Source organism: Pygocentrus nattereri, chromosome 1, assembly GCF_015220715.1.
Source record: "Pygocentrus nattereri isolate fPygNat1 chromosome 1, fPygNat1.pri, whole genome shotgun sequence".
In the NCBI taxonomy this organism is placed as follows: Eukaryota; Metazoa; Chordata; class Actinopteri; order Characiformes; family Serrasalmidae; genus Pygocentrus; species Pygocentrus nattereri.
In genome coordinates this window covers 32843588-32856501 of record NC_051211.1, presented here as the reverse complement: position 1 = coordinate 32856501, position 12914 = coordinate 32843588, and the positions used below count along the sequence as shown (strand labels likewise).

At 38.6% G+C, this 12914-nt stretch overlaps 1 protein-coding gene across 2 annotated transcripts in view; it reads left to right on the top strand.

Annotated features, from left to right (window-relative positions):
• The window catches only part of LOC108433189 (thyrotropin-releasing hormone-degrading ectoenzyme), a 358559-nt gene that overhangs the window by 299729 nt on the left and 45916 nt on the right, over positions 1 to 12914 (top strand). For both annotated transcript variants that reach the window (XM_037542868.1, XM_017707605.2), the window contains 3 exons: positions 2392 to 2539; positions 10384 to 10481; positions 12678 to 12785. In XM_037542868.1, coding sequence (XP_037398765.1) covers positions 2392 to 2539; positions 10384 to 10481; positions 12678 to 12785 — 354 coding nt within the window. The remainder of the gene's footprint in view (positions 1 to 2391; positions 2540 to 10383; positions 10482 to 12677; positions 12786 to 12914) is intronic.

Sequence of the window (12914 nt, the reverse complement as noted above, 5' to 3'; positions counted from 1 at the left end):
TAATTAATGCACAGCAGCGGCGTAATTTATTTGACGGTTGGAAAGCTCACAGTAACATGACATGCTTCAGACCCTGAAAACCATTTTGCAGCATGAAATATGTAACATTACAGATCTCATTTTGAACGGGTGATGAAGGTGCTTATACAGATCTATCTGAATATCTGAAATCTGTGTTTAGCTGTTTCTTCCCGTGGTTATTGATTTAGCATTGTGTTTTGATTTTGCAGGTATTTCATGGATGGGAAAGGGAAGTTATTTTAGTAACATTTTCTATGAGTACTTTATCTGCATGCACCTATGAACATATTCATAACATGTTATAATGCATTCATAAAGCATCAGAAACATAGCTATGAATATTTATAAAAATGCGTTACAATTTTGGGTGCTGCTGTCATGTAAAAGGAGCTTCATGCTACCATTATTGTTGGATACTCTGCAAAGGTTTATGGTAGAAATGGCTGAAAAAAAGATTAAATATTAATTTCCCATCTACTTTATTAGAAACTCCTAGAATCTACTTGCACTTCCACTCTCTGGCCACTGGTTCTAACTTTTGAGTCAAATGCATTCCAAGCTGCATTTGAGCGGATGTTTTTAATATGAATCACATAAATATAAATATAATCATTGGTGTATGCGTGTGGATGGGTGATGGGAAAAAATACAGGCATCTGAATTTCTACATTAAATTGCCTCTGGGGCCAGTTCAGCGTAAAACAATGGGCATAGTTTTAGAATAGCCTTTATTTGTAATAGATTGACTTTGATATTGTACCAGCCTTTTTAACAAGTCAATATATATTATGCAATATAAGCTGGATGAGTGGATGAGTTGTATTTGCATAATTATTGAAATCAATTAACTCAATAATTCCACAACAATAATCCCTGCATTCTAGTCTCAAAACATTAAAATTACTAAAACATCTCCTAGGATTGATGCTGTTGAACTCCATTATGGAGGACTGGATTGTGTAATTTTTTCAGTGCTTATGAGTTTACACGTCTGACTGATAAGTCTATCTGAAAGTTGGTGTTGAAAGTGCAGTACAAATAAAGCTGAACTGAATGAATATGCTACTATTGCCTATTATATTCTAATATTGCACAAGCCTAGGTTCATATGGTGGTGGCTTGTTATAGCCTAATAGCCAAACGTGATGTTCTTAGCTTGCTCTGCTGAGAATTTCTGTTTTCCTCCAGTTGTTTTGTCTCTGTGCCCACTTGAAGTGTGTGATAAGCCTGAGGCTGTTGAGCTGGTGGGTTTGAGATGGATGCAGTACGCATAGATGGCAAGCCGGGGACTAATTTTAGCACCCAAATGCTCCATCTCATTTGAGTGGACCTCAAAGACCTGCTGAAATATTACCTCATTTTTGATATGCTGCGCCCGATGACAGTAGATGGGGTTTGATCTTTTGCTTTTAGCGCCAGTGCCTTTATTTCAAAAAGCCTCTGATGTTTTATGGATATATGCAAAGTGAACAGGACTACAGCTTTACAAAAGAAGATGCTTTTTGCTGTTTTTCTTTTTGTTGTTGTTTTTTTTTCTTTACAGGACACAGTGTGGCTCATCGTGCAAAGCTTTATGTGAGGCTATAAGCCGCCTTCCGATAATGTTATGATTTAAATACAACTAAATGTAAGGTCCTCTTACAAATGTTAAACCATCCATGTGTGTAGCAGTGGGGAAGCCTGGCATGAAATTAACCTGCCAGCACTAAAAAACACCCATTTTATTCGTTTAATTTTAAAGTAACGCTTCTCCAGAGAGAGCCATCAGTTCAATGCAGTCACGCTCACACTGAACATGTTCAGTGTGGCAGTGTTTATATGTTTGCAGACACATATGCACGTCATTTGCTGTGTCCAGAATGATGACCAGAGCTGTATTTGGTTCCATAATGACTAAGAAAACTGCAGAACGTTGAGAAGGAAGTTCTAAAATTAATTAATTAATATTCTGAACAATTTTTTTTATAAAATTAATACCCAAAATGAATTTAATATTAAATTATCAAGTCAAATCTCCAGCCAGATAATTTGATCAGCTATCACATTTAAACCATCTCCCTGTATATACACTCTTTGTCCATTTTATCAGCTCCACTTACTGTATAGATGCACTCCAACAGCGCTGCTGTGTCTGATCCACTCATACCAGAGCAACACACACTAACACTACTACCACCATGTCAGTGTCAATATGAAGAACAGGCAAAAGGGGGTTAAAAGGGAGTCTGTAATTGTAGAGCTACAAAATGCACCTATATGGTAATGGAGCTGATACAATAGAGAAAGGGTGTAGATAACAGGGGTGGAATTATTATTGAAGAATTAAATGAAAAAATGACAATCAGTCTCTCTGTTTCTCTCTCTCCACAGGGCTGGTTATCTCCCCCAGAACGTGCCGCTGCAGATCATCTCTTACCTGTCTGAGGAGAACGAGTTTCTTCCCTGGCACGCTGCCAGTCGAGCCCTCTACCAGCTGGACAAGCTGCTGGACCGCACCGAAGACTACAGCCTGTTTAGTGTAGGTGAAGCTTCATCAGTCTCACGTTAAAGCGATAGTTCAGTGAAAAATGTAAATTTAATAATAATTCATTATAATTTAATAATTTAAATTTAAATGTACACGTGGTGCAACGTCTATCTAAGAGTATAGACAAAATTCCGTCCTCAAGGTGGCTGCAGCTACCAGTGTTAGCTATGTGATGTACTATAGGCCATGTTTATAGATAATAACATACCACACAGTTTTAGAAACCACATAAGCAAATCTATTTGAAATGACCCAGTCTGAGTGATGATTTACGCAAGCAGTACGCAAGCACCATCCTAATTGGTGGGGTATAAGTACCCCAGTATAAGCAGTATAAGGTGCCCACCCTACACTGATGTTCTCATAGACTCCTAGTTATTCTTAATACCAATATTACTGCTATTAATATTAGTAATATAATCACTTGTAGGTAGTTTGACCAGAGGAGGATGGGTCCCCCCTGGTGAGCCTGGTTCCTCCCAAGGTTTCTTCCTCAGTTCTGAGGGAGTTTTTCCTTGCCACTGTTGCCCCTGGCTTGCCCACCGGGGGGGCGGTTCTGTACATTCTTACAGTCCTGTTGAAACTTTGTCTTTTTTTCCGAAATTCTGTAAAGCTGCTTTGTGACAACATCCGTTGTAAAAAGCGCTATACAAATAAATTTGATTTGATTTGATTTGATTTGAAGCAGGGTTCACATTGGGCCAGAACACACCTCTGGAACAAACCTCTGGCACCTTTGTTTTGCGAACAGCAAACGGACTTGGCCACCGGTACATTAATTTGATGGAATTGTAAATCATTTTTCAATACAATATTCATGAAATATTCAATGTGATTTTCCACACAGAGATTTAACCTCTAAACAGTCACATATTCCAAGTTTGTTTGTGTTTTGATGCGGCACATCCTACGCATATCTGTATCTTTTTTCACAACAGTGTAAGTACGCATTGAATCCTTCCCGTCAAAAACTGTGAACTTTTTAAATAAACGTGTTTATTAAGCTTCAGCATTTAAGAAGCCTAGATTATTTGCTGCTATTTATCCTTTTAATCAGAGATAAATCTGAAACATTCTCATGAGTGAGTGTATAGCTGAGTTTACATAGTCAGGTACAACTGTCACAACTGTTTATACACTAAGCCTGTTTCAAGGTTTTTTTGGTTTAATTTGACAGACTTGAAAAAAACTGTTGCTAAATGGACTCAAATGTACTTCTACCTGGCTAACTAGTAGAGGTCATACAGACTAGTCATCTTAAGTCAAGCTTAAGCTTGATGTCGATTAGTCACTGATCACATGATTATGACACCAACAACAAGGATGCCTCAGAATAGAAAACAGGTGAGGTGCCTTACCTCCAGTTTCCTGAAGAGATTCAGGGCTCTTTGGAAAGGGCACATCAAACTCTACTACCTGTGGAGTTTTGCTTCATTCTAACATTTCTCCACCAATCTACAGTGCTTCTAAGATCAGATATTGAGCATTGTCTCTGGTTTCTCAATTAATATGTCATTAGAGAGGAGGCACAAACCCGTATATTGCTGTAAAGTATGTTGGATACTCTGCTACAGCGTTCCCTTATCCTGTATTTTTATTAATGACTTCATCAGTGATTAGTTGACATTGACTCGACTTTCATCACATAACCTTCAACTTTAAAAAATCTAGGGTAAAACTTTATTTGGATAGTCCACATTAGATGCTTTGTAGATACTAAAGATCTACCAAACTGACCATCATTTTCTTTACCTCTAAGCCTGGCTCTAATCCTAGCCCTAACCTCAACCCAAAACATAAAACCTCACCCTGGTTCTAGCCCTAACCCTGGTCCAAATCCTAACCCTAACCTCACCACTGCTTAGAATCAATTGAGTTTTAACTGACAGTTTGTTACCAATTTGAACAATCTATAGGGGACTATCCAAAAAAAGGGAGAGCGCAAGTTAATAATGTTTTTAGATTAATACTGCTAATCAGTTCCATCAGTTGTGCAATTATACTAGTTAATTAGTTAGGTAGGCTTTTATTGGGCAGCATGGTGGCGCAGTGGGTAGCGCAGGGACAGCGAAGAGGGCCTGGGTTCGATTCCCCTGCCGGGTGACCAGGGTTCTCTCTGTGTGGAGTTTGCATGTTCTCCCCGTGTCTGCGTGGGTTTCCTCCAGGTTCTCCCGTTTCCTTCCACAGTCCAAAGACATGCAGTCAGGCCAATTGGACATGCTAAATTGCCCCTGGGTGTGAGTGTGTGAGTGACTGTGTCTGTCTGCCCTGCGATGGACTGGCAGCCTGTCCAGAGTGTATGCTGCCTTCTGCCCGATGACCGCTGGGATAGGCTCCAGCACCCCCCCGCAACCCCCGGATGGATGGATGGATGGGTTTTTAATATTTTCCAAATCTGTTTAGACAGCATTCAACACCTTGCAGTAAAATGTTGCACAGATGTGAAACATTTCACACATTCTGTGGATAAACTGTATCATCTCAAACATCAGTCTGAAAAATAATTGCCAGCTGCTGCAAACGTGCAGGAATGGTTTGTTGATGTCAAATAAGTATTTCATGGTTTGGTTTCACAGCTTTAGTGTGACTTTCATTTCAAGATTCAGAAGATATCATGTTGATAAATTACAGCTTTGATATAATTTTCATGCAAGAACTGAAAAAATAAGGAATACTAAAAACAGACCAGCATATTAATTGACTTAATTAAGCCAATAAAACAGAAACAGATAGACTATTAGTTTTAATCAGTGCTGAAAACTCAATACCACCATGTAATACCACTTAAACTGAACAATATTGTTTCAACATTGTTGACACTAACCGGAAATAACAGATCTCTCCCACCTCCAAAAAGTTTTCCTTACTTGTTAGTTATATTAGTCTCATAGCTGAAGTGCAGAAGTAAAGCAGCAGACTTCAGACTTGTGTTCTGGTCTTTATCGAGGACAGCAGGCCACTGCGTTCAGGACATGATGCTTGTGTTTGTCTGCTGTGTATGTTGTGGAGTATATTTATATATGTGTATGTATATGTATACGCGTGGATGAGTTCCCGTGTTTGCTATAGGAGATGCTGGCAGTGGTGGGGCAGGTGTGAATGTCAACTGTTTGTTTGCTATTAGAGGTGTGTGTTAGTGTTGGAGAGGCAGGTGCTTTGTTCCTCACTTACTCATACACTGTCAGCTCTGTTTCATGTAACATTAGCTGCTTGTGTCAGAAAAAAATCAAGCATACACACACACACACACACACACACACACACACACACACGCACACACACACACACACACACACACACACACACACACACACACACACACATACACACACACACACATACACACATCCACACACATCCACACACTCACACACATCTTTAGTGCAAAAAGCTTCAGTGATTTCAGTGGATGGCTAATCATTTTAATTCTCTTGCTCTTTTCTCTGTCTTTCTCTTTCTTTTTACCCATTTCTCACCTTCTTTCTCTCTGTTTCTTACTCTCTTTATTTTCTCTTACTTTCATTCTTTTTTTGCCTTTTCTTCTCTGTTAATCATGGAAAGGCTTCTTTGAGTGTTCTTGGTTCTACGTAGAACCATTTTCTATACTAAAGAACCCTTGACCATGAACCACGATTTTTAAGTGTGCATCTTTCTTTTTCTTTTTCTCTCAGACTTGTCTCTTTCTTTTCTCCATCTCTGTCTCTCCTTCTCTCTCTGCCCCCCCTTCTCTCTCTCTCTCTCTCTCTCTCTCTCTCTCTCACTCTCTCTCTCTAAGGTGTTCCATCAGCAGATCAGCAGATGTGTAGACACCAGTAGAGGACAGTAAGCAGCTGGAGCAGATTAGTTAAAGCCAGGCATCTCAGAGTGTGATAATGCACCTCCACTGTCACGCTCAGTGTGTGTGTGTGTGTGTGTGAGTGTGGGTGTGTTTGTGTATATGTCTGTGTGTGTGTGTGGTAAACACTTTTCAGCCCCTGTTGTGGGGGTCTCTGCACAGATTTTTGATTTCTTGCTCCAACACACCTGATTCAATATGATTGCTAATGATGAAGCCCTTAATCAGTCATGTGTGTAAAAGCAGTGGAAACACAGAAATGTTCAGTACAGTCAGACAAAGTGGCAAATTCACGCCTTCCACCTGCCAAATTCAGCTAAATATTTACTTTTCTCAGATAAATTGGCTTCACACACCAAACAATTTGACAGATTACATGAGCTAATGAAGAAAAGTAAGGTGGCCTCCTGGTTACTGATAAAGGAATATGCCAGGCAGTATTTCTTCATTATTGCTAGCTTAGTATAGTTGATGTTGTAAAGAGTCTCTGATGTTAGCTAACGTTAGATAGCTTAGATGAACATTTTAACAGGTGAACAAATTGAAAGGAAATGTTATCAGTCACATACTATAGCACCAGTAAATAAGTGGTAATAATTGGTAATACACACACCTTGGGCTGTTTGATTCCAGAAATTTTGGAGTCAACTCAGATTCCAAATCTAAGCGATGGAATGGATGGATTCAATTCCAGGAGCCAATTCCACACAAAAAAACTTGATACCAAAAATCAATACATACAGAAGGACACCTGGCAAAATTAGTTATAACAAGGAAATATATGGGGGGTTGGCTAAGCTGTACCTGATTCTACTCTGTCAGTGCTTCAGGTGGATAGATGTTTCAACACTGGCATTGGTAGATTGTAAGCCAATTGTTCACTACAAATATTATATTTTCCTTTTTTTCCACTTTTTGCAAAGTAAAATACTGCTGGACCATTAATGTATGTACTGTGGAAGGCTGTGTTTTTCATATCATTGCGGTTGGAACAAAACCTTTTCCATTTTTGACGTTTTTTAAGTTTTTGACATGACTTAAAAAATGCTAGTTGCTCTTTATACTGTGTGTAAATTTCCTGATGAACTGACCAAAAGAAACAGCCCAAAATGACTTGGAAAATACTCTTGTTCCATTGACGTTTATTAAAAATAAAGTGTTTTTCCTTCCCTTATAAAGCTGTCATTTTGAAGATACAGGGTTTTGTTCCAACAGCAGTGATATATTCTATCTAGACAGTGGAATATCTCATGCTCTGTGCAGTGTGAGTAAACCTGACCATCACTGTATGGAATCAAGTCCAAAGCTCTCAATGTCTGGATTTGAGTAATCAGTTCTTTGTGGGATCTACTCCCAGCCCTGCGTACAGCACAATGCAGCGAGCTTGGTGGCTACCACAAGAGTAAAAAAGCCAGGGGAAGCTGCAGGGTGATAACAAAGCCATGAACTCTAGCTTCTGTTAAGCATAGATAAATGCCAACTAATGTGCTGATATAACACATGACTTTATTAGCAGCTATTATTTATTCTAACAAAGCATCAGCATATTTTACTGGTTATGCAGAGAACACAACTTAGACAAATGTTAATGTTGTTAAAAGCAAAGATCAAGATGAACCACTCGGAAAATAACCTGATGTAGTATTAACGTTATTTCATGAACGTTTGGTAATAAAATGTAGCTAATTAGCAGAAATGCTGGTGAAAGATGATAACTAGCTAAATCTGCTTAAGTTGAATTAATTCAACACAGAAACAGCATCTCATCAAATTAGCAAACAAATAATGCAGATTTATCTAGTTTCCTGTATAGTCATATTGTTAAAATGACTGTAATAAGGGAAGCAATGGTCTGACACATTACAAATGCTTGCTTCTTTAATATCTAGACTTATTATTAGTAATAGTATTAGCACTAACTATCGTATTACGAAAAAAGTCTTACTGACAAACAAAATCAGGCTGATAAAATTTAGCATACACTGGGCTACGAAGTTAATTTACCATCCCGCAAGGAGATCTTGAAGACTAAGATAGAAAACGACCAGTGTTAAACATCTCTAACCATCACACTCTCATTTACAATTACACAAACAAACAATCCCACTATGGACGGCTAATCACGCAGTTGAAATTCATCTCACTGCTAAGAGGCTAAATATCTCAGTGTGTAGCGCTACTGTGACAAAAACAACTCCTTACACATGAGCTCCTGCTAGGGTGAGGAACATGCTCCTTTGTGTGTGTGTGTGTGTGTGTGTGTGTGTGTGTGTGTGTTCCTCCCAATTCAATTGCTGCATAGTGAGATCTAATTTTAATCATTCCCTCGTCTCGGTAAAGGAGCATGAAGGAGAAAAGCCTTGCTAAATTAGCCACAGCATTACCTGCTGTGTCATTTCCCCAGACCGTATGGAGAACGGGCAAGCACACACACACACACACACACACACACACACACACACACACACAGATGGGTGTCAGAATGAGAAGTCACATGTATACAGTATTTAACAGTATTTTACAGTATCCTTGTATTTAACTTGCAGCCTAAATGGCCATTAAGTCCTAACAATACCTTGTAGACCAGCAATGTCACCATCAGATAAACAGCACTTAAGGCTTTCATCTTTAAGAGAAAGGATCTGAAAAAATCCACAGGTGTTTCTGTCCGCCCTCCAGACTGTGAGGAGATCTCAACACTATGTCCCTGAAATGTCACGTAGCTGTTGAGAAGCCGTGACGACGAGGTGGTCTGGGTTAGTCTGGTGCAGTGTGTGCTACTTACTGAACAGAACTCCTAATCACCAAGCCACTCATTCTGAGACCTCCCCCGACTGCAAATGGTCCACTGCAGGAAGCGAGCTGATACGCACCCCGTGTTCTTTCTAAGTACACTTACAATAGCGTGTTCCATGGTAATTTGATTTCTGTTGGTCTTCTGCCAGCTTTATGTGGAAAAAACAAAGAAGTCGAACATTTGCAAATCAAACAAAGAAGCTACTGGTGTCTCAGAATAGCACTGAACAAAAGGTGTGTGATTCAAATGTGTCACGTGGTTGCACGCAATAAAATATATTTCACATTCAACACAATGGAATTCTATATTTCTAAGTTTAGTCATTTTATTCATTAAATACATTTTATATATTGGCAACCACTTGACACATTTGAATCATCTAAATTCAAACAGCAGTTTTTTTCAGTGAATGGACTGACCACCCCTGAGACCAGACCAGTGACTGAATCTGTTCGGAATACTTGGATTATGTAATATATATCGCTGTTGTTGGAAGAAAACCTCGTACCTCCAAACTGGTAACTTTACAGGAGAAGGAAAAAAAAAACTTTCCTTTTAATGCAAGTCAATGGAACCAGACTTTATTTCCAAGTCATGCCAACAGGCATTTAAAATTATGTTAAAAACTGAAAAATGACAAAAACGGAGATACAAGGTTTTGTTCTGACAGTAGCGATATACTTTCACGTTTCATGAAATATTAATAACATTGACTGGAAGGTAAATGAAAATGGGTGGTCTTTGACTTTGTAACAGTACTGTGTGTATAAATATGTTTAATAATGTTTGTTAATTATGTTTTATTATGTATTATTATTTAGTCCTGGAACCGCACAGAACCTCACACACATTTACTCATAGGCCTCATCGCCGTTATCTCACCATTCAGTACCTCCGTCCCACATATTCTATATTAGCAGCATTAATTTTGCAGTCAATCACCACACAGCTCTATTCTTCCTCCACACTGACTCATCACTCCTCATTAAGCTAACCTCGGCTTAAGCGTGTGGCCAAACTGTACAATTCTTTAACCGCACACTAATCCTGTTTTAAACTCTACAGCTAATCTGCCTGTTTAATTGAAAACCTGTGTGTGTTAAATTGTTTTCTGCACCAGTGTCTGTGAAAGCCACACGCCAGCCATACTGATGTGCCGGTTTTGCTCTTCCCCTCTCTCTGTCTCTCTTTCTCTACAAACAGGACTATGTGCTAAAACAAGTGGCACCGAAGTATCACAAGCTGGGCTGGCCAAGCACCTCTGCGGATGGGTCATTCCTGCAGGCCGCTTATCAAACAGAGTAAGTAACACATGTTTTTGACAATAAATATGGCATTATCTAAGGGAGAAAACAAATGAACAGATTTCAAAATCAGATTCAATATTCAAGTAACTAAAATGAAAGGCATGTGGTTCTTAGCAGACAATTAGCTTCTCTTTGCTTGCATTCTTCTTGGTATGTAAATGAAAATCAGTGCTTTCATTCTACATTTGACGCATTTGCACAATTAAAACACACAGAAATTCATTCAACAGCAACTGTTGCTAGGTTGGACAAGCTTTACAGAACATTGACAGCACTCCCATTGAACCTAATGAGAAACTGTAGCGCACAAGTCAGATTTGGTCAAAATATGGAAATTTTGTGTGTTGATTCATTTCATGTAATGTGTATTTTGTATGTATGTACAAAAGTCGCTATGTTAATAGATCAGATGTAGTTCTTTGTGGTAATTGGGGTTATTAGGAATGAACATCTGATTAATAGGCTAAGCTGAAAGCTCACCAGATTTAGCTGTTTTAATACTGCTTGCTGGCTAAGTTTTGTAACCTTCACCACTTGCTACTGTAGTTAGTTATTCTAAGGGATTTTCCAACAACATTTCCATTATTGCTGTATACAGTGTAGCCTATTCTAGCAATACTGTTAACAGTATAAACAATATACTATAACACCCCTAAACTGTGTTATAGTCACTATATGGTCAAAAGTATGTAGACACTTGACCATCAAACCCATATGAGCTTGTCGGATGTCCCATTCCCAAAAAACATAGGAAAAAGTGCCAGAAATAATCAGTCGTAAAGTGTAAAGCTTGAGAGGGTTAGAGTTGAAGTTCATTCTCTTGATATCTAATGTCCCTCAACTGTACATTTTCACCATGAAGGCCTCATTCCCTCCTGGCATTAGCATTAGTCCTGGGTGATCCGATCTTATGTGTACAGCACAGTGAACAGGGTCCAGTTTGTCTTGGAGTGATCTCATTGCAAGCTAATCACTCAAACCACCTTTGGAGATCATCTGGACACATAACATTAGTAGTGTGAACATCTTTTGACAGCATCAAAAAACCACCTAATCATCCGTGTCATCGCAGCAGAGATGAAAGCAGCAGCATAGCTGCTTTTTCGTCTCCTCTCCTGTTTCTTTAAAGGTTAGAAGTCCATACTGTCTAGAGCTTTATAGCAGCTCAAACACTTACACAAATAAGGGCTTGTGAGACATTTTGGTCTGACACTAAATGCATCAAGAGCCTGATGTAATAAGTGTGCACAATGCCCTTCCTTCAGTCATGAAACCTAATCACATGTGGTCACTGAGAGACATTGTCACAGATGACTTGTGATCAGATCACTTCTATTCTAGTCACTTGTGATCAGACCAAGTATGAAGAGGACCATGTACGGATTAGTCTACCAAACTGGTTCAAAGTTAAAGACAAAAACACATTTCAGACTTTTAACTGACTTGGACTTAAACTAAAATGATTTTGATTGAACAATCCTATACCTTAATTTTTGTATTGTATTAAAATAAATGACTGAACATTCCATTTTGTTGGACTTTCGGTGACAATTTAGTGAATTTTGAGCATAACTCAAAAACGTTTCTGAGAACATGACTAGCAAACACAGATTTGAACAGTTTGCTTAATTGCTGATAATATGTGTTTTGATTTTGTTTTTTTCATTAACCCCTTAAATGGCTAGGACCCACTTGTGGGGCACAAAATGTTATTACATTTTTCTGTCCTTTTATATAATAAGACTGGAATTTTAAGGGGTTAAAATAAATGTCTGAACATTTTATTTTATCACTAATAAAATAATCATATCACTACTGAAACTGTATTCAAATGTTTTATTAGTGATTGTTTCAGTAGTGAGAGTTTAGCTAATTTTGACCATAAAATCATTTTTTGCATTAAAAACCACAAAAATGTCTGCTTAATTGCAGAAAACATGGGATTTTCAGACTTTGGGACACACTTTCAAAACAATGGAATTGAACTGCTCACCATGTGGCCAAGAGGGAGAGAGATGCAGTCTCACTTCCTGCTCTAAAATGCATGGGTGTGGCTAAAATAAGGCTCTGCCTATGGACTAAAACTCATTTTGTTTCATTAGTGATGTGAAAAAGTGTGACAGCATTTTGAATAAACTCTCTCTCTCTCTCTCTCTCTCTCTCTCTCTCTCTCTCTCTGCCTGTCTACAGAGAGCTGCAAAGGGAGGTGATCATGCTGGCATGTAGTTTTGGGAATAAACACTGCCATCGCCAGGCTGTGTCCCTCATCTCTGAGTGGATATCCAGCAACAAGAACAGGTAACACACATTGTCCATTACAACAGAAACCACCACAGCTCAGTTTATACTGTATCACTATGAGGGTATAATTTTAACTTGGAGGTGAATTTTAGTGTACTGTTAATTCTAATCACTGTTACATGCACT